The following is a 20899-nucleotide window of genomic DNA, read 5'->3' on the forward strand; positions in this document are numbered from 1 at the left end:
GCTTAATCTCCACCTACAAACAAAACCATTCAATGCATCAGCTTTCATTTCCCTTTCGTTATGTTCCCTCCTTTAACTCTTTAATAATCAATACTAAAAAAGATTCAAAATTCAAACGCGTGTCAATTATCACCTGCTTGCCATTGATAATGTGAGTGTCCTCAATCACTATATATACCAAAGTGCTTGATGAATTGCCTACACAAAATTTTAAAAAAATAGTTAATTATACAAATGCTCATTGGTAAACTCGAAAAGAAAACAAACCAATGCAATACAAATAGAAAACACTCACCAATCGGCGTTTCTCTCGCTAAACCCTCTATGAATATCTTTATGCAATCAATGGGTCCAGGATAATTAGATAGAACCAAATCTAAGAAATTTCGAGAATACAATAAAGAAAAATCAATAACAACGTGGAGTTAATTAACACAAACTCAACGAAGAAAAACAAAAGGAACACTATATCTGTTCCAATCAATATAAATACACAATTCTAAATACAAATATATTAAAATGCTGGAATGAAAATATAATTGATGTTAACCAAAGAAATGCTGGTGAGAAGTAAATTTTTTTTTGAGCTAATATTATCAGTAAAATAGTTGTTGTACCATCACCATGCAGGTGCCAACTGTTTGAAAGCTTCTTGGATGTCTTCAGAAAAGTTAAAGTTATGGATTAGAGAAAGAGGCTTGTGACACAGAAACAGAACATTTCACACATGGTTTTTCTTTCCCTTGAAAATCCTAGATAATAATTGAAACACCAATATTTTTTTTTTAAAAAAAAAACAGCAGAGATTGCTCACATCTACCAAAATTGACGTAAGATCATTTTTATCCATACTGGCTAGATGGGGAAAACAATTAAAAATGAGACATTTGAATATTAGTTTAAATTATAGACACATGTAAAATTGTCTATATAATTAATTAATCAGAAATCCTGATATCAAAAAGTCAATAAACTTATCAAATATAGGAATTTATGAATAGATGACATTATAAAAATCCTTTACACCATCAATAAATAAATTGTTAACTCTTTAAAGATTTGTGAAAGGTATGGTGCAAACTGCAGACTCAGTTAAAAGTAGCACTCAATGGAAATCATTTATGTCTCTCCTATTTGAATACATATAATTCCTTCTCATGAGAGTATTATACAGTACATTATTGTTGTAGTTTTATCTTTCATCCCATTTACAAATCAAATACGACATGAAATTAAAACTTAAATCAAGATGCAAACCACCGTCCTTTCAATTTTTATTAGGAAAAGTAATATGTACACCTTATTCATATGCGGAAGAGAATAATTTAAACCACTTAACTTAAATACAGTTTCAAGTGAAACAAATTTACAATGATGACAAAGATGATGCAGTTACAGTTTGATCCAGAGTGGAAGTATGCAGACATTACTCTTTTTATCATCTTATGAAGCGTAGGCGACATGCATATTTCACCCAGGATATGAAACCAAATCAATGCGTCAATCCCCTTCCAAAACACATCGAGACCAAAAGATAAATTTTTAAACATGGAAAATTAAAAGTTCTAAACAGTACTAATGCATCACAAATAAATAATTTTAAAAGTGCCACAAATTTAAAATTAAAATAAGAAATAAGAAAACATACCCAAAAATATCATATTGACATTTGATCAAACACATAACATGCAACCAATAAATGTCCTAATGAACATGATAAGAAAATGCATAACTGTGAGCACTAAAAATACCACTGAGCCATAAATACCCTAATTCAAATAAAAATCACAAAAATAAAAATCGCAAAAAGATATTGTGAGGTGTAGAACTTGCATGCAAATCCAGATAATTAAGCACCGAGGAAAATACATAAAAATTATAGCTTACCTCGTAGATTATCCCGTAAAACTCTAAATAATATCATAAATATGAGTTTAAGGAAAAAATAGCAACGAAGCATCCAAAAAAATCACAAAAAATCAGACAAAAAAACATAAACACCATTTTAATAAAATCAAAATAAAAGAACCTCTATCTTCTTCTTAATTTCTCCGACAACTTCTTTGCCAAAGCCGTTGTTGTTAATGTAGCTTGTTCCTAAAATAAAACCTATTAATTTTTTGCTTTTTCTTTTTCTGGGGTGCATTTTCTAAGCAAAACGTGAAGAAGCGAAAAAAACACAAAAGGAATAGAAAGAAGAGTGAAAGGAAACAACACAAACTGGTGAGAGTGTTCCAAGTGGTTCTGTGAGATCCTCGTTGCAGAGACCAAAGCGAGCAGCAAATGAAGGAGAAGAACGACAAAGAATGCATTGCGAAAAGCGGGTGGCTTCAGCATTCGGGGGAAATTTCAGTTTCTGAAAAAAAAAAGATAAACGGAGGAAAGAGAAAGATTTAGGATTTGAGACAAATTATCAAGCAAAATTAAACGGAAGTTGAAATCCACCAGTTTCAGAATGATATGTGGAGTTGGCAGCAGAAAAAAAAGTTCAAAGGAAGACACATGGCAGCGAGGTGGCACAAAATCAAGCAAAGCTGGAGGGGCATAAAATGATTATAAAACCAAGAAAATGGACAGATGTCAACACCTCAGTCATGGACATTTTAGTATATTTGTCATACTTCAGTTTTAGTATATAGATATGGAGTTGGCAGTTGGTAGTAGAAAAAAAAAAGTTCAAAAGAAGACACATGGCAGCGAGGTGACACAAAATCAAGTAAAGCTGGATGGGTATAAAATGACCATAAAACCAAGAAAATGGACAGATGTCAACACCTCAACCATAGACATTTTAGTATATTTGTCATACTTCAATTTTAGTATATAGATATTGATGATTTAATTTATATATATTGAGAGTGTAAAACTTTTTTCTATTGTGATTCATTGCTATATCTATATGTAATACGATTGTTATTTTTTTAATTATAAAAATGATTTTAAAAGTCATATAAAGAGTGATTTCTTTATTAATTGACAAATACAAAAGTTTTTACACTAAATGTGTGTAGAAATTAAAGTCTTGTTTTCAATTTTAAATAAGATATAAGACTCATTTAAAGTTGTTTTTTTAGTTGAGTTTCACAAAATTTTAAAAATAACAATGAGAAGCTTTTAGTTTTTAAATTTAATTTTAGTTTGATTTTCAACTTTTAAAAGTTTCATATCCTAATAAAATTACTTTATGTTTTTGTGTGGTATGGTGACCACGATAGTAATAATGGAAGTTTATTCTCCTAAAACCAAAAATTTAATTTATAAATTATTATTTTTTGTTTTAAAAATAAATCTAAAAGTATTTTAAAAATTAGTTAAAAATCATTTTCACTCTATTGTTAACAAAGCACTTTTTGTTTTAAAATTTACATTTGAAAATCAAATTCTAAAGAACAAATTAAACTCGTGGGAAAAAATATTGTATAATTCTTGCTTTAAAAGAATCCGTCGTGTGTGTGAAAAGTGAAAACTATTATGTGCAAATTAGTAAAAGAATATATAAAAGAAAAAGTGCCTAAGAATCACCTATAAAAGAAAAGGAACAGAAAGGACTTCAATCACAAGACGTGATTCACTTTAACTCACTCCATGGGCTTTGCGTGTAATTAATGCGAAGTTCAAAACTATTACGTTAAGGATATATATGTAATTAACCCCTAGTTTCATGAAAGAAAATGTTTTTTTTTTTACATAAAAGTTTAAGAAAATTAAGTTTCGGAAACTTATCAAAGTTAAACACATATTAAATTGATAAAAGAAAGTATTAAAGTTAAAAAACATGTAAAAATATTAATTATTTTGTCCCGTTATAATTATATTCTTATGTTATTTTACAAGAAATACTAATAAATAGATAAAAATAATAAAAATTTTACAAAATTAATCTTCTTATAATTAATTAATTTTTTATTTTATATCATTAATATTATAAGAAATATAAATACAAAATAATTAATGTTATAATAAAAAATTAAAATAATAATTATTTTAATTTTTTTTTCTTCTTTTACAACAATTATTACGATAAGGAGGAATATATGGGATATGTGCAATTAAGCATATTCTTACCAATGGAACTGATCTTCATTGATATTTTTAGGCGTTGTCTTACACTACCAATGTTATACTAATAATTAAACTACACCAGTTTAATGAAAAAGATGACAAAATGTATTCATCTATATACTAACGTTATTTTAAGAATAACTTACATTTCTCACAAAATTTTCATTATATTTTTTTATTGGACCGACATATTATTTGGAACACGATTTTTTAAAATTTTCTAAGAAAATAAAAATGTGCAAACTAAAACAATATGTATTTACAAATCATGAGTCATAGAAGTGAAAAAAAATCTTACGCAATAAATAATTTAAAAAAAAATACAAAAATAGCATTTTACTACGATAATATTTAAATTGAGAAAAAATATTTAAAATTAATCTTGTAAATGAGTTATTAACACAAGCAAAATAAATATTATATACATAGAATATACAAATTCTGTGAGAACATTTTCTTATTTGAGAAAATAAGAACAATTAATGATAATTATCATATCAAAATTAAAAACAATAAATTGTTAAGATTAAAATATGTAAAAAATTAAATTAAAATATAATATACTCATCAAATTTCTAAAAAATTTAACAAACAAATCATGTTTTAAAATATTTTAACTATTATTAACCTATCATCAACCTATCATCATTAAGTTGGTGACGATGGTGATACTAGATTTAACAAACAAATCATATTTTAAAATATTTTAACTATCATTAACCTATCATCATTGAGTTGGTGATGATGGTGACATATAATGACAACAATTGATGGTGATAGTAACCATAACAATAATAATTATGATGGTGGAATTAATATTTGTCGAAAAATAACAATAACAACCTATCATCAAGCTAATTAATTTTTGCCGAAAAATTTAATTGGTATTTTGAGTAATTTTTTCCTCCTAATCATCATTTTATATATCATTAAAAAACTCGAACTGTTATTTGTTAACTTATTATGAATCTTGCTAGATTAACAGTATGTTATACAAATATACCGTAATGTACTTCTTTGTTTTTTACAGTTTATACCGTAATGTACTAATATCTTTTTTTATGCTAACGAAATTATCTATTTCTATAATATATCATATTTTCAGTATTGACTTGCAATATTTAATTATAACAATAATTTAACTTATGTATGTATATATTAAACAAAGACTATACTAATATGAAAAAAACATAATGTCTAATTGTTTGTATAAAACTTTTTTCGTAATACAACTGATTTTAAAATATTTCTAATGGCGTGTATTCCCTGCGAGAAAAAAAAGTTCTTATGATAAAATAGTATAAAAATAATTGAAATAGAAAAAAAAATTGTTGGAAAATAATGTTAAGCTACAAATTTTCATATTAATAAAAATAACTTAGTTTTTTTAGGAAAAGTTTTTTCTAAATTTAAGCTAAAATATCCAAACAAGCTGAAATTTTTTTTAGCAATACAATTGTCCAAATATCCAAACAAGCTGAAATTATTTTTCTAACTTTTAACAAAAATAACTAAAAACTGAAAATTTAAGTTGTAGCAAACATGTAGGCTTTGACGAATTAAAAATTAGAGAATATATTTATTTCGAAATCGATCCATTCATTTCATATTTGAGTGTTTCATTTTAGGATAATGTTTTATGTCTGTATTTGTATTTAGTCATTTTCAATGGATAACTATGAATTGAATTTCAAGGAATAAATTTTAATTATGTTTAATTGTCCATTTTACCACCAAACTTATATCATTTTGCTAATTTTATGATTCAAGTTTTTTTATGAAGTGTGCAAATGTTGAAGACTTGGATTTTAAAATTTACGAAATAGTGATAGTTAGATGATAAAATGTGTAATTAAGCTTAAATATGATAGATGGTGATAAAAACACTTGTGGCGACTGAGGTTATGGAAGGATCTCATAAAAGAATGTTGTGATGAGTCTTTTTTTTTTTGTTATGATTTTCTCATGAATGTTTTCAAAGATGTTTTTCCTTCTCTCTTGAAATATTAGAGGATCAAATAATGCTCTAGCTAAATGACATCGGATGGAATTGGTGAGGAAATTCAAACCAGTCGACCTTTCTCATCCTTATGAGAACCCATATTCCCTTTGGAAGGATGATATCTTTTCGCGAAAAACAAAATATGAATATGTTACTATTACACAAGGACATGGTGGTGGTCTTTGGGTTCTTATGAAAATGGGAAGGAATATAAGGATATTAGTTGTTGTTATGAGTTTTCTTTCCATCACATTTAACCTCTTGGTGGGTGGAGGATGTGCACAAAGTTGCCTCAATGCCAGTCCTACTATTTCTTTACGAGATCAATTCTATGATTACTTGATTGATCTTGGATCTCAATTGTCTTCCCTTGAGCTCTTATTAGTGACTTTAAATAGATTCTTGGGCAAGGTGATAAAAAAAAGGTGAGAATTTCTCTCAAAATTGGACAAATGCACTTTAGAAACTAGTGTGGTTGATGAAGCAAATTTAGTTTTGTAGTAAACACATTATCATTCATGTATCTTTATACCAATTAATGTATTCATATGATTTAACATTTTTCATAATTTTTTGTACAAGAAACATCATAAAAACAGAAGAGAAAAAACTTTGTGGAAGAAAATAGGGGGGAAAAAAAAGAGAACATTATTATCAAGAAGTTTTATCTGAAATCTGAATAATCCAACTGTTAATTGTGAAGGGAGTGTAAGAAAAAGACACTACAGAGGAGTGAGGCAGCGTCCATGGGGAAAGTGGGCTGCAGAGATTCGCGATCCAAAGAAAGCAGCGAGGGTATGGCTTGGAACATTCGAAACTGCTGAAGCTGCAGCTCTTGCTTATGATGAAGCTGCTATCAGATTCAAAGGAAGCAAAGCAAAGCTTAATTTCCCTGAAAGGGTTCAAGGCACAGCTAGCGAATTTGGTTACCTCACAAATCAGTACATGTCATCAAGCAGCACTAATTCTAACCCTATTGCTCCACACTTGACTACTCAAGAAACTTATTCACCAAGTCACTTTCAATATGCACAACAACAATTCATGAGTGGTGGGAGTAACAGCTTCAGTAACCAAGATATGCTTCGGTTCTATGGGGGAGACAACATGTTTGTTTCTTCTCAGCAGTCTGCATCTTCGTCTTCTTCTACTGCACTGTCTCAGCAGCAGCAAGAAGAGTTGCTGAAATTTTCGATGCAATTTGGAGGTTCTTCTCATTCTAATCATTCTGGGAATTGGAGGGGTGGACATTGAAGAGGATATGATATATGGATGTTTGTCCCGCAACAACTCTATGGATGTTTGTCCCGCAACAACTCACGGTTTCTAATTATCCTGGACCCATATTTGTTTGACTCGTAGTTCATTTTTTTTTTCTCTCTCTCTATAATACTTCTGTTTCAAAGATATCATTTTTTTTGTATTGTTTACAATGATATTGATAGGGATAGTAATATGGGTCTGCAGGAGGTAAGCACCAAAGGTCCAAGAGGAAGGAACGTACAACATGGTTGGCATCATGCATCATGCATACATGCACCGTACATAGGAAAAGCGCAAACCCATATGATAGCATCGTGTCTTCTAGAAGATGCGTAAGTAGTGGAATAAAGGCATATTTGCTGTTAGGATATTTCGGATTGCGTTTATCTTTTCCGTTTTTGCTTGTCGGGACTTGCCCCCTCTATAGCAGCTATATATATGTAAAGAAATGGTGCTTCAAGGATATGAGAAAATATAGCAGAAAAGTTCCTCTTTAGTTCTCTCTCTCTCCCGCTCTCTTCTTCTCTTGTAGGAGGCTGCTTGGTCCTCGAACTCCAAGCTCGTAACAATGGTGCTTTCATTGACCTCCCATGGCCTCTTTCCATGGCTGTCGCTCGCCGTACGGAGCTCCCATGGCTGCCTTCAATGGCTGTCACTCACCATACACCACTTCCATGGCTGCTTACCACCACCTACACTCCTCGTCGTACGGAACCCTCCACTACCCCCCCACAACAACCACCACACCACCTTGAATTTTCGTCCGCCATCGAGGACCGCCTTGAGGCCGCCTTGGCCAAACTTGATGCCGCTACACGCCGCCTCGACTCTCAACTGGACGCCCTTCTCCTTAAACTGCCTCTGAGAATCAGCCACCACCTTCCATCTTCTTCCTTTGCGCAATCACCACTGTCGCCTCTGCTTTCCATACCGACTCGGCCTCCATGCTCCGCAACCATACAACCAAGTCCTGCACCGTTACCGCCTCTGCCGTCGCCTCCGCCGTTGCCTCCGACGCTGACTCTGCCACCGCCTCCACCACTTCCGCTGTTGCCTTTGCCGCTCAAGCCAACTCCATCACCCAGGCTCATCGCACCCACGACTGTGCCACCTCCGCCAGCCACGATGCCTCCACCGCCCCCTACGCCACCATTTCCGCCTTTGGTACCCCTACAGTCGCAGCCCACGCAAGACCTTGCCAGACCCGCTTCCTATGCCGGTTCTTCAGCTGTCCGGTCTCGTTCGCACCACCATTTCCTTCAACAAGCTCTTCACCATCGTTCCTCCTTATGGGGCTGCCATGGCCGCATACAAGCTCCCATCAGTGGTCGTTGCATTATGCACAACTACTAAACCAGGTGCCATTCGTCGGAAAAAACCTTGGGATCCCGGCATCACTTGTGGAGGCAATGCGTTGAACCCCAACACCTCGAGGACAAGATGTTTTTGATGAGGGCGGGAATGATAGGGATAGTAATATGGGTCTGCAGGAAGTGGTGGTGGTCTTTGGGTTCTTATAAAAATGGGGAGGAATATAAGAATATCAATTGTTGCTATGAGTTTTCTTTCCATCACTTTTAACCTCTTGGTGGGTGGAGGATGTGCACTTGTAGTTGCCTCAATGCTAATCCTACTACTTCTTTACGAGATCAATTCTAGGGTTACTTGATTGATCTTGGATCTCAATTGTCCACCCTTGGACTCTTATTAATGACTTTAAATAGATTCTTTGACGAGGTGATAAAAAACAGTGGGAATTTATCTCAAGATTGGACAGATGCACTTTAGAAGCTAGTGTGGTTAGTAGAGAAAACAAAAATCATTTTTTAGCAAAATCTTAACAACACATTTTTTTAAATATACTCTCTACATCATGCATTGTGGAGTAGGAGTAGATTAGAGGGATACGTGTCTCTATCTTTGTGTGTGATATCATGGAGAAATTGTGTCTGTTATTTTTGAAATAGTTGCCAATCATGCATGCCTGTTAAGTTATCACTAACCTTTTTTTAGCATTTTTGCTCGGTCTCTAGCTTAAGGAAGGATCAATGTATCCACGTCAACGGCATCCTATTCTAAAGGGGTTCCAAAACACAGATTTATAGAAACTTCACTTTCATCCATTGGAAGTACCAATTTATTAGAGTGTGTGATATTTGCTAAGATATCACATAAGGAGAACAACACTACCAATTTATTAGAGTGTGTGATATTTGCTAAGATATCACATAAGGAGAACAACACAAGACAAACATAAATTATAACACAATTTTGTTTTGTATATTGTTTAGTGGACAATGAATAACAATTTCTCCTTTTAAAAACAAGAAAAGCCCAAAACACAGTGAGAAAATCAAAACACCAACTTATTGTTTTAGATAATGCAGTCAATGTGTCCTTTTGGAAAGAAATAAAAAAAGAATATGTTAAAATATAAAAGAGAAACCAGAAATATCAGACTACAGCTAAAAGACTTAACAATAGTTGCAAATAATAACTAAACCAAAATATAATAGTAATTCTGACCATCTAATTGATATAAAGAACCATGGCCAGTTAAAACTGCAATTCCTTGTCAACCAGAGAATTGCCTGAGACTACAGGATCATAATCTGAGACTATAGGATCATAATCAGGACACTTTGATGCAAGCAGTTCCATGGCTTTCTGACTTAATTCTGACTCCAGATTACTCTGGTTGGAATTGTTGACAGAAACGGGACCGAATTCCTCCCATGGAGATTCCGTGTTACCATCTTTAGTAGGATCTATAAATATAATTGGACTCTACTTTAACTCCCGTCATTATCTGTAGTAAGGTTGTTAACTTTCGGTAACCAAGCTTCTGTAAATCAAGATGATAGCCATACCTAGCAACAAAAAATCTTGGAAAAGAACTGATTTTAAAACCATCTGGGTGTTCCCTCAATATCTCATGTACAAATCTATCACAATCATCTAATATATCATATCTAGACCTCTCTGAATATTCCAATGAGTCCTTGTGAACTGGTTTTAGCTGAAAAGGAAATGTTTGGGTGGGGCTTTCCTCCAACCACTTTTTCTCTGATATTAATAACTCCAACAATTGAAGGATATCTTTTTTAGACAGAGATCTAAAAACTGGGGGTCCATTCTTCCGTAATTTACGTGCCATATCCTCCCTGAAACCAACAAAATGTAGCATGTTATTAAGTAACTCTTTAAACAAGTAGCTACATAATGATCATAATAAAAATATCAAAATGGTCAGATTAATTTGTGATATTATTAATTTGTTGCATTGTTTTCCTTCCTTTTGTAGTTGAGGCTCAGATTAGAATGAAACTAGGAAGCACACTAACCTGTTTTTTGACTGGGAAACAATAAGTGATCCTCTGAGGGTGAAAATAAAAGATTCCATGTCATTCCAAAAGGAACTGCTAGAAAACAACTCAGGCTTTCCAGATTCATAGTTTGCAGTACCAATGTCGTCCACTGCTGTCTGATCATTTCCAGCAGAGCGATTCATTGAAGTTGTATATCTTTCCTGACTTTTACGACTCGCATCCTCAGACCCAACAATGTCATCATCAGATGAGCCTTTAGAACTCATTTTTAAGGAATCTGGGGCTGGGAATGGGTTTTCAAGGGGCACCCCAAAGTTTCCATACCAAGAAGCATATGGACCATCTGGAGCATGGTTGAAATGTTTTGCAATAAGATTTTCTCCCCTAAGCAATTTATACCATTGCCACGTTATAGTTGTTGCCATGGAGAGAACACGAGCATTCCTTGAGCCAGCAAGCAAGATACAGTAATTATTCAAGTTTAACCGGTGTAATAAGCCAGCAAAACCTATATCACTGGATATCAGAAAGAAATGTGCAGGTGGAGGATTGTTGAATGCCCAAAACATGATATCAACGTTGATATAACTCTTTCGACCTATAGCAAATTACTTAAAACATTATGATTCGAAAAGCTAAAAAGTAGATGAATGAACCATAAGGCCGTAAAGCTATATGGAGCATAAATACTAGTTCATGAAACTGTCAAACATTTACAATGATTTACTAACTGGCTGCACATCCTTTTCAAGATTATGAATTAAAGATTTTTTACTAGACTAATAAGAATCAAGCCATGCAACAAAAAACAAAGACACTGCACTTAAAACTGCAACCAGCAGAACTTATGTAACAGACACGCAACAGAAGACATTTGGTCTTACTCCTAGCCAAACACATTTACAAAACTACTTCTATTCATTACCTTTTAAATCAAAACTTATCCTTAATCTTTGACGTGAACTAAACCCTGAAACGAAAAAATAAGGGACTGCTTGATAATTCCCTTGCCTTTTTTTCATATTAAAAACTGTTTTCTAAAAAAATTCCACCTTACTAAACAATCAATTCCTCATCCAGAATCTATCAGGTTTTGAAATTTGTTTCCAAAACAAATACTACATAAAACAAAGAGAGAGAAATAACCGGGAGATGTTTTCTCATCTTTTTTTGTTTTTTTCAACCTCTCCTTCAATTCCACAATCTATTATGTGCCTTATACGTTCTCAACCAGATTGAACAACTTTGAGTAGTTACATTTTAAAAATTAAAACCAGATTTTAAAAATAGAAACCAAACATACATAAGTGCCTCACTGATATGCTTCCTCTGATTATTCATAAAAAAATAAAATAAAAATAAATCACACTTTACCCCGTCTATTGTCTAAGCTTCGACTCCAACAAATCTTAGTTAGCCAACAGAAGAAAAAAAAGAGTGTGAGAAGCTAGCAATTAGAATAACGGAACGGTCAAAAGCTTTAAAATGGGACGGTGAAAAAAGGAGAAAGGGAAGAAAAGAACCACGAGGAAAGTGGGTGACTGGAATGTCGCTTGAACCGAGTGCGTCCAGGAGGCGCTCGGAGAGGAAGTTAAAATCCCCGAAAGCGTTGATGTCAATTGGACCTTTGATCCCGTTGGCCCTCACGGCCTGCGTGATTGCCGGCGCAGCCTTCAAAGGGTTCACGTCATTAGGCACCGGACAGCTCATCAAATCCCACCACACCGAAACGCTAACCTCTCGGGAGGTATGAGGAGGAGAAGAAGATGACGATGACAGCTCGCACGCTTGAAGCCGAACAAGAAGCGTGCGAGCTGGAGAACGTGACAAATGCAAGAGGTGATTCCGGAGAAGGGCCCTCATCGAATGAGAAATGAAAGTGCTGAAGCTGCGGTTACTCTATGGCTGTGTTTCTGCTAGGGTTTTAAGATTCCGCAGGAGAAGTCTTAGATCACCAAATTAACCAACCCTAGGAACAAGGCATGATTGGCCTTAAAGAGGAATAACAGAAAACAATAATATTCTTGTTACTCAATATATATTATTGAATATCTGTTAAATTATTCTAATATGTTACATTGTAAACAAGGAAAAAAATAAATATATTTTTTTCTATTAAAATATAATTTTGTTTGCTTATTCACACAATTCAATTTTTATTACTTAAAACTTTAATCACTTAAAATTAAGGAACATTAGTCACATTATACCAACAGAAAATATTATTTATTAGTAATATTGGTTTTATTAGTGTAATCATGATCTAAGAAATTAAATTATAATTATATATTGCAAATTTAGGCTATTTTTTTGGTAATGATGTTATTACTATAGCCTTACAAATAGCTAATTAATTTTTTGCCGAAAACTTTAATTGGTATTTTGAGTAAAATTTTCCTCCTAATCATCATTTTATATATCATTAAAAAACTCGAACTTTATTAACTTATTATGAATCTTGCTAGATTAACAGTATGTTATATAAATATACCGTAATGTACTTCTTTTTTTTTTTTTACAGTTTATACCGTAATGTACTGATATCTTTTTTTATGCTAACGAAATTATCTATTTCTATAATATATCATATTTTCAGTATTGACTTGCAATATTTAATTATAACAATGATTTAACTTATATATGTATATATTAAACAAAGACTATACTAATATGAAAAAAATATAATGTCTAATTGTTTGTATAAAACTTTTTTTCGTAATACAACTGATTTTAAAATATTTCTAATGGCGTGTATTCCCTGCGAGAGAAAAAAAAAAAGTTCTTACTTTATACCATTCAGTTTACACCAAATTAATTATAGTAATTCACATAATTAAAGATTTTTCACACAGAATCTAAGATTTGTTTGAAAGATGAATGATATGAAATATTCTTTTTAATTATAAATAAAATCCAAATGACTCTCACTTTTCATTCAATATTGTTACTTTTAATTCAATAAAATCTACATAAATTTCAATGAATAATAAAATCTATTAAAAAAAAGTGTCACGTCTGCATTTTTCTTCTCTAAAAAGTTACAACTTTGGTGTCTAGTGTTTCAGTGTGCTCTCATTTGTCTTGGGTTCACACTGTTAAAAACGGCAACGAGACATATAAAATTAATGGAACCAAAACCCTAGCATCTCCCCCGCTCCTAATTCTCATCCTCATTGATCCATTTTTTTTTCTTTCTTTCGTTCTCTCTCTCTCTCTCCTTTTTTTTTTTTTTTACCTTTACGTTTGATCGATCTAAACACGAGTATCATCCACTATCTAGATTTGATTCTTGCCACACTTTGGTGCACAACCCCATGATGAAACATAGAACTCAAAAGATAGCCAATAACACTCGAAAACTTTGCAGTAGGGGCCACGTTAACAATCAATTAATTAATTGATATATATGTGCAAATATCTCTCTCTTACACACATATATATATCAATCAGTTTTTGAAGTGGATCCCAGAGACATGGAGGGAAGATCAATATCACATTCTTCTGAAAGAGAAGAGGAATATGGTTTGTTCCCAATATATTCTGAAAGGTCCCAGCAAGACATGTCAGCCATGGTTTCTGCTCTCACACAAGTCATTGGTGGCTCCAATAGTGATTCTCTTCATATGCATGAAGGCCTTTTAACTTCCTCACACAACAACACCTCAACCCAGAATACTAACGAACAATCCCAAGTACAACAACAAGAACAAGGTAATTAATTGTTTTCACTTACTATCCTTTTCATCATATTTAATTCATTGCGTTCAAATTGGATATTGAAGGCTGGGGTTGATTTTTACGATTGGGATATTATTTGTTTTCCGTTCTTAATTATGTCCCTTTTCCGATACTATTCCTTTTTGTGACTTGAAACCTCTTTTTTTGGTCAAAGTGTTCACAAACGCTACACCTAAAACTTTGATATTTTCATGTCCACTAGTACCATTGCTTAGTTAGTGCAACATTAAAGAGCTTTGGTTTCTCTCTTAGAACCATTTTCTTCCCTTACGAGGCTACAACTGAAAACGCACGTACGGTGCAGGCTCATGCATAACCTTTCAATTTTTGTTTTTGTAAGTTAACATGCCGTTATTTTTTTCAGCCTTGAGGGTAAGCCTTAGCACAGTATAAGGTTGCCGCTGACTTAGAAGTCATTAGTTTCAAATCTAAAAATAATTTTAGAGATCTTCGTACTGAATGGCCTTTTTTTTAACCTTCATTCTAATTTTTATATATAATGTGCTAGTGTTTTCCCCCCCAAAAAAGAAAAGGACCTCCTAATATTAATTCGTATGGGTATGTGCGTGTGCATATATATGAATTAAGAAATTTATATAGTTTTTCAATATTGTTATTATTGAGAAATGATTGTTAATTAGACATCTAAAAGATTTATATATCTTGAAAGAGATATAAGAAGAAAGGAAAAATAATTTATTAATAAGATTGATGATATAATATAAGATAAAGAAAGATATAAAAAAAAATAAAAAAAGTGTTAATAGGATGATTATAAATTATGGGTGTTCAATATTATCATTCTATTCAATTGTTACAAAAGTTTTGGGAGGAAATGAAAAGGAAAATAATTGGTGTGACAATCAACTCTAAATGGCACCAAGAGAGATAAAGAGAGGTAGTGTTATAAGTATAATAGCTACATAACTGATAACATGATGAGATTTTAACTGGAATTAGAATTACTGAGTATCTAAAATATCACTACTTGGACCAGAAAAAATAGGTACGAAAGCTCACAACCCATCACACTCTTGGTCAAGTTGATGAAGCAAATTTAGTTTTGTAGTAAACACATTATCATTCATGTATCTTTATACCAATTAATGTATTAATATGATTTAACATTTTTCATAATTTTTTGTACAAGAAACATCATAAAAAGAGAAGAGAAAAAACTTTGTGGAAGAAAATAGGGGGGGGGGGGGGGGGAGAACATTATTATCAATAAGTATTATCTGAAATCTGAATAATCCAATGTTAATTGTGAAGGGAGTGTAAGAAGAAGACACTACAGAGGAGTGAGGCAGCGTCCATGGGGAAAGTGGGCTGCAGAGATTCGCGATCCAAAGAAAGCAGCGAGGGTATGGCTTGGAACATTCGAAACTGCTGAAGCTGCAGCTCTTGCTTATGATGAAGCTGCTCTCAGATTCAAAGGAAGCAAAGCAAAGCTCAATTTCCCTGAAAGGGTTCAAGGCACAGCTAGCGAATTTGGTTACCTCACAAATCAGCACATGTCATCAAGCAGCACTAATTCTAACCCTGTTGCTCCACACTTGACTACTCAAGAAACTTATTCACCAAGTCACTTTCAATATGCTCAGCAACAATTCATGAGTGGTGGGAGTAACAGCTTCAGTAACCAAGATATGCTTCGTTTCTATGGGGGAGACAACATGTTTGTTTCTTCTCAGCAATCTGCATCTTCGTCTTCTTCTACTGCACTGTCTCAGCAGCAGCAAGAAGAGTTGCTGAAATTTTCGATGCAATTTGGAGGTTCTTCTCATTCTAATCATTCTGGGAATTGGAGGGGTGGACATTGAAGAGGATACGATATATGGATGTTTGTTCCGCAACAACTCATGGTTTCTAATTTGTTTTTCGTCAGTCACGGCACTGCATGCTGTTATGATATTTTCATGACCTTAAGTTATTTTTAATTATTTTAATCTCCTGTATGTGTTGTCAATGATGAAATGTTTGTTTAATTTGAAAAAAAAAGCATGTTGTTGGTATACCTTTGTCTTGATTAAAGAAGGAAAGAGCACGAAATCTGAGCTCCAACATTGACTGGTTCGTAGTATATATTAATATATATCAAGATTATATTAAACTAATAGTACTGTAGTATATATATTAAGATTATATTCAACTAGTGGCCAAATTTTTCTTTTTTCTTAGAAGAATAGCTTATTTTCTCTTGAAAACAAGTATAATGATCATGCACATGCACAGTTATACACCGTCAACCAACAAAAAATTACAATTATTATGATTTTTAAGATATTTAATATAAAAATTAATAATTTTAAAAGTTTAAATACTAGTTGAAAATTCATGATTTTGTATTAATTAAACTTCTAATGTACTAGTGATTCTTGGGAAAAAGTCTCTAGTTAAATAAATTTCTCAACGTGTATTTATAATAAAAAAAAAGTAAAATAAATTATTTTTTCTTATAAGTTAAAATTAATTTGTATAAATTAAAATTAAATTTTAAAAATTAAATGAATGAATTTTTATAAAAATCAAAATATATAAACTGATTTTAATCTATTGAAATAAGTTTAGTTCACTCTCCCCTAAAAAAAAAAGTATAGTTCATTGTATTTTTTTATTTTCTTTTTATATAATATTTATATTCAAACACAACCTAATATAGAACACTCATTAGGAGTATGTAAAAAAAAATAATAGAAGGAAACTAAAAATTATTAGCTACATGGTTTAAGAACGTAATGATATTACTAAGCTTCATATGACAGATTATCAAGTATTATTATTTTTATTTACATAAATTAAAAACTTTAGTATATGTCACATGAACATTAGTGGAAGATATAATAGTTTTTTATTATTGAATCATTTCCGACGTGAAAATAACATTCTGAATAAGATTAAAAGGAAGGAGCCGAAAGAAGGATTGGAGTGGAAGGAATAATTAATTGGCACGTAAGAAAGGAATATATATCGACAGAATATTATAGTTAACAGTGTTGGGTGTTTCATGAGCTTATACATACGTGTGTCTAAAGCATCAATATATGAAACTCAGACTCTCTCGAACAGTAGGTTTGAACACTAACGTAAAATTCTAAACCTGATGGCGCCAAAGGATGGCTGAAACGCGTCTAATGTCGGCTTCAAATTCAATATTGATTATAGTTACCACATTACTACAGCACTCTAGAATAAATAAACACTTCAATTCCGAGAATGAATTTGGATCCTCGATCTTGTATGTTAGTAAATAGCATGCATGGTGCCATGTTATAAGAAAAATATATAATTAATGAAGTTTACACGAGCAATGATGATTTTTATTATTATTTATTTTGTATAGTATTTTTCCTTCTCTTACATAACAAAAAAAGAACAAATTTTAAGAAAAGTACCAGATATAGATTCTTTTGCAAGTTAGCAAGAAACTATTATTACAATGTCATATTATAAAAGAAGAATAAAAGATAAAAGTTAATTAAACAAATGGAACACACAAATAATAACAGTTTCGATGTATTATAAATATTTTATGTTCTTATCTCTAATCAAAATTATTGTTAGAAGATCTTAATTCAAAATTGCCTACCCATTTCTTTCTTCTTCTTTTTTTATCTTTTCTCTTTTGAAAGAAAGTTTTGTTTCAAATTTATGTTTTTATTTTAAAGTTCAAAATAACATTAAAGATAAAATTTATTAATTACGATTGTCTTTGCTTATATAACTAGTATTTAAGCACATGCAATGCACATGATGCACATGATAAGTGTTTATTTCATATAACTAAAATTTATAATAAATAAATACTTTTAAATATATTATAACTAAAGCTTGTAATAAATACATGGTTTTGAACATATAAATTATATTTTAAATTTATGGTAAATAAATTATATTGTAATACAATGTTTTTTTAACTATTGATAATTTTTAAGAAAATTAAAATTTAACTTATAAATAAAGATAAAATGATTATTAAAAAAAATAAGAAATTAAGAAAAATTCTTAAAAATGTTGAACACTCTCATTGAATAAAAAAAGTTATTAAACAAGATTAATTTCATTCAAGATAGTTATTATAATTTATATATATATATATATATATATATAAATACTTCAAACATTTATCATAAAAAGGAAGAGAAATAATAGTAAAAGTCATATAATTAGAAAGTTAAAATTAATTTTAATGCATACAAAATATTAATTGTATTCTTTAATCTGCATTAACTTATTAAGTAGAAAAATACTATATGAAATATATATATTTTATGGAAAAAGGAATTTTTTTAAAAAAAAATGTAGAAACTGTTTATTATAAGATATTTTTTAAAGTACTTATAATTAATTGTGACGTGTAGGCGCGCGTGTGTGAACCTTTTTATTGGGTAGTTGCATGACGGAAAGCCAAAGTTGAACCGCCACCACCTGGGCTTCCCTTGGCACGTGTAACACAAACCAAACCGTCGAAATTGTTGTAATTGTACGTTCTTCACAGACATATAGTGCTCTCAACACGTTGTCTTCAACGAAAAGGTTTTAAACTAGTAGATCATTGTCATGTTCAATATATATGCTTATTGCGAAATTAATTTGCTCAAAATTGGTTAGCATCTACACCCAAAAAACTAAAAAAGGTTAGCACACATTGAACGCAACTTCAAATGAAGATTTTTCATCAAGAACCTATCTAGTTGAAATATGCAATTGTGTTCAAATTTAATTCGAGAATATAGTATAGTAATGTAGAGTAGGAGTCGTTGAATTCGGCAATGGATAACCAAAAAGTCCATCCTCAACAAATTTATTTACCTGCGAAGAAGACTTCGATGGCGATTATTTGATTGTTAATTACTGAAAGCTCACTGTCTGGGTCTGAACTCTGACTGTTGACTGTTGAATAAGTCCTCTAGAATTTCAAATCTCAATATTATATTAACACGCAAATATATTAATTTAGAGTCTATAAAACGTGCATGTTTTGAATTTCAATTCTTTTTATAACTTTCATTACAATTATTACTTTTAATCCTTAGGATGTTTTGGTTTTAGTCTTTTTGTAAAATATGTATTTTTTGTTTTAATCTCTCAAAAAATTGAAACCACTTTTTGGTTTCTAAAGTTTAACCATTTGGGCATAACAGTAAAAATCAAAGCCATAAATATCTGTCCCTACTTAACTTTGATGAGAAAAACTTATTTTGATTGGAGTTGAATTCAGATTTTTCTTGAATTGGGAAAGAAGGATGGGATATGTCACTCTCACCACCTCACCCCCACCTCATCCCTACACCTTGTACCACTATGTATATATTTATACTTACTAATAATATAATTATACATTATATATAATCCTATTACTATATATATTATATAATTATTAATTATTTTAATATTTTATTTAATATTTAAATAAATAATATTATAATTATAATAATTAAAATAAAAATATAATTTTGATTCTTAAATATTTTCACATTATTAGATTTTATAAATATTATTCAAATTAATAACTTAATTTATGATTTATTTAAATTATATGAACAAATAAATTTTAATAATGTGTGAGATGAATTTTTCACAAGTTTCTTTAAGCTTGATAAAACCCAATAGTAAATGAGACTGCGTCATTTTTGCTCCCTCTTTTTATAAATCTGAACCTGAGTTCATAATCAGAAATAGAGTACTTTTTTTTATACTTTCTTTTCTAGCAAGCAATTTAAGAAAATATCTTTTTATACATTTTTTTCTTTCTTTCACTTCTCTTTCCATTCAACGTTTTTTTTTCTCTTGATCTAAACATACCCTGAAAACATGTTCACCAATCTATTTCGTTTTCCCTTTCATCTCTTGTGTTGCAAGAGAAAGTCAATACGCTTTTATCTATGTCATTGACTTTGGAACTCTTTAGGTCTGTAGCCCATCACCTCGTCGTCTTCGATTCCATTCGGGCATCATTCGTATTGTCCGTTGTTTTCTCAAATGTCAAACTTTACGGTATTTAATGCAATTTCCTCAATGTCACTTTCAACCTGGTTATCATTACTTACACTTGCCTTGTAACTTGTAAGCAAAGAAAATTCAGTTTCTCCTTATTTTTCGTAAAAAAATTGCTAATTAAATTAACTTAATTAATTTTTTTTAATCTAAAACCACCATAAATCCTTCAGCGAAGTGTTAACTAAATAGTAAAGTTTATAACCGTTAAAAACAAGAAGAAAAAAAATGATATCGATCCTAAATCCAAATCCAATTTTCACTATGACCCACCTCGTTCCTGATATGAATCTAGAAAGATTTAGAATCCTTAAGTTCACCAACACTTGCATCAATTCTTCCCAAGATAACAGTCAGGTTCACGTGTTTACTTGAATCATTGAGTACAAAAAACAAAAATCCTACTTATTGGAGACGTAAAAAAAAGATCAAGTCTTGATAAGTCAAAAAAGTTTTAAAACTGTTAACCTAGGTAATTAGACATTAAATTCCTATTTAACAACACATT

General features: G+C 31.3%; 4 protein-coding genes across 4 annotated transcripts; 3 read left to right on the top strand and 1 right to left on the bottom strand.

Annotated features, from left to right (window-relative positions):
- Positions 1-6096: 6096 nt before the first annotated feature.
- On the top strand, positions 6097-7319 carry LOC114410889 (ethylene-responsive transcription factor ERF114-like). The gene is made up of 2 exons (XM_028374797.1): positions 6097-6115; positions 6768-7319. The coding sequence occupies exons 1-2, from the start codon at positions 6097-6099 to the stop codon at positions 7316-7318; spliced, it is 570 nt and encodes a 189-aa protein (XP_028230598.1). The 3' UTR covers position 7319.
- Positions 7320-7930: 611 nt separating this feature from the next.
- On the top strand, positions 7931-8680 carry LOC114410890 (extensin-like). The gene has a single exon (XM_028374798.1). It carries the CDS (start codon positions 7931-7933, stop codon positions 8678-8680), a length of 750 nt encoding a protein of 249 aa, XP_028230599.1.
- A 998-nt stretch (positions 8681-9678) lies between these two features.
- Positions 9679-12604, bottom strand: LOC114410891. Its single transcript, XM_028374799.1, has 3 exons — positions 12121-12604; positions 10672-11264; positions 9679-10491 (listed from the first exon to the last, which is right to left on the bottom strand). The coding sequence occupies exons 1-3, from the start codon at positions 12517-12519 to the stop codon at positions 10086-10088; spliced, it is 1398 nt and encodes a 465-aa protein (XP_028230600.1). The 5' UTR covers positions 12520-12604; the 3' UTR covers positions 9679-10085.
- A 1211-nt stretch (positions 12605-13815) lies between these two features.
- LOC114409997 (ethylene-responsive transcription factor ERF114-like) lies at positions 13816-16460 on the top strand. The gene is made up of 2 exons (XM_028373722.1): positions 13816-14367; positions 15667-16460. Exons 1-2 carry the CDS (start codon positions 14130-14132, stop codon positions 16215-16217), a joined length of 789 nt encoding a protein of 262 aa, XP_028229523.1. The 5' UTR covers positions 13816-14129; the 3' UTR covers positions 16218-16460.
- Positions 16461-20899: the final 4439 nt, after the last annotated feature.

This window comes from Glycine soja, chromosome 4 (genome assembly GCF_004193775.1).
Source record: "Glycine soja cultivar W05 chromosome 4, ASM419377v2, whole genome shotgun sequence".
NCBI classification, from domain to species: domain Eukaryota; kingdom Viridiplantae; phylum Streptophyta; class Magnoliopsida; order Fabales; family Fabaceae; genus Glycine; species Glycine soja.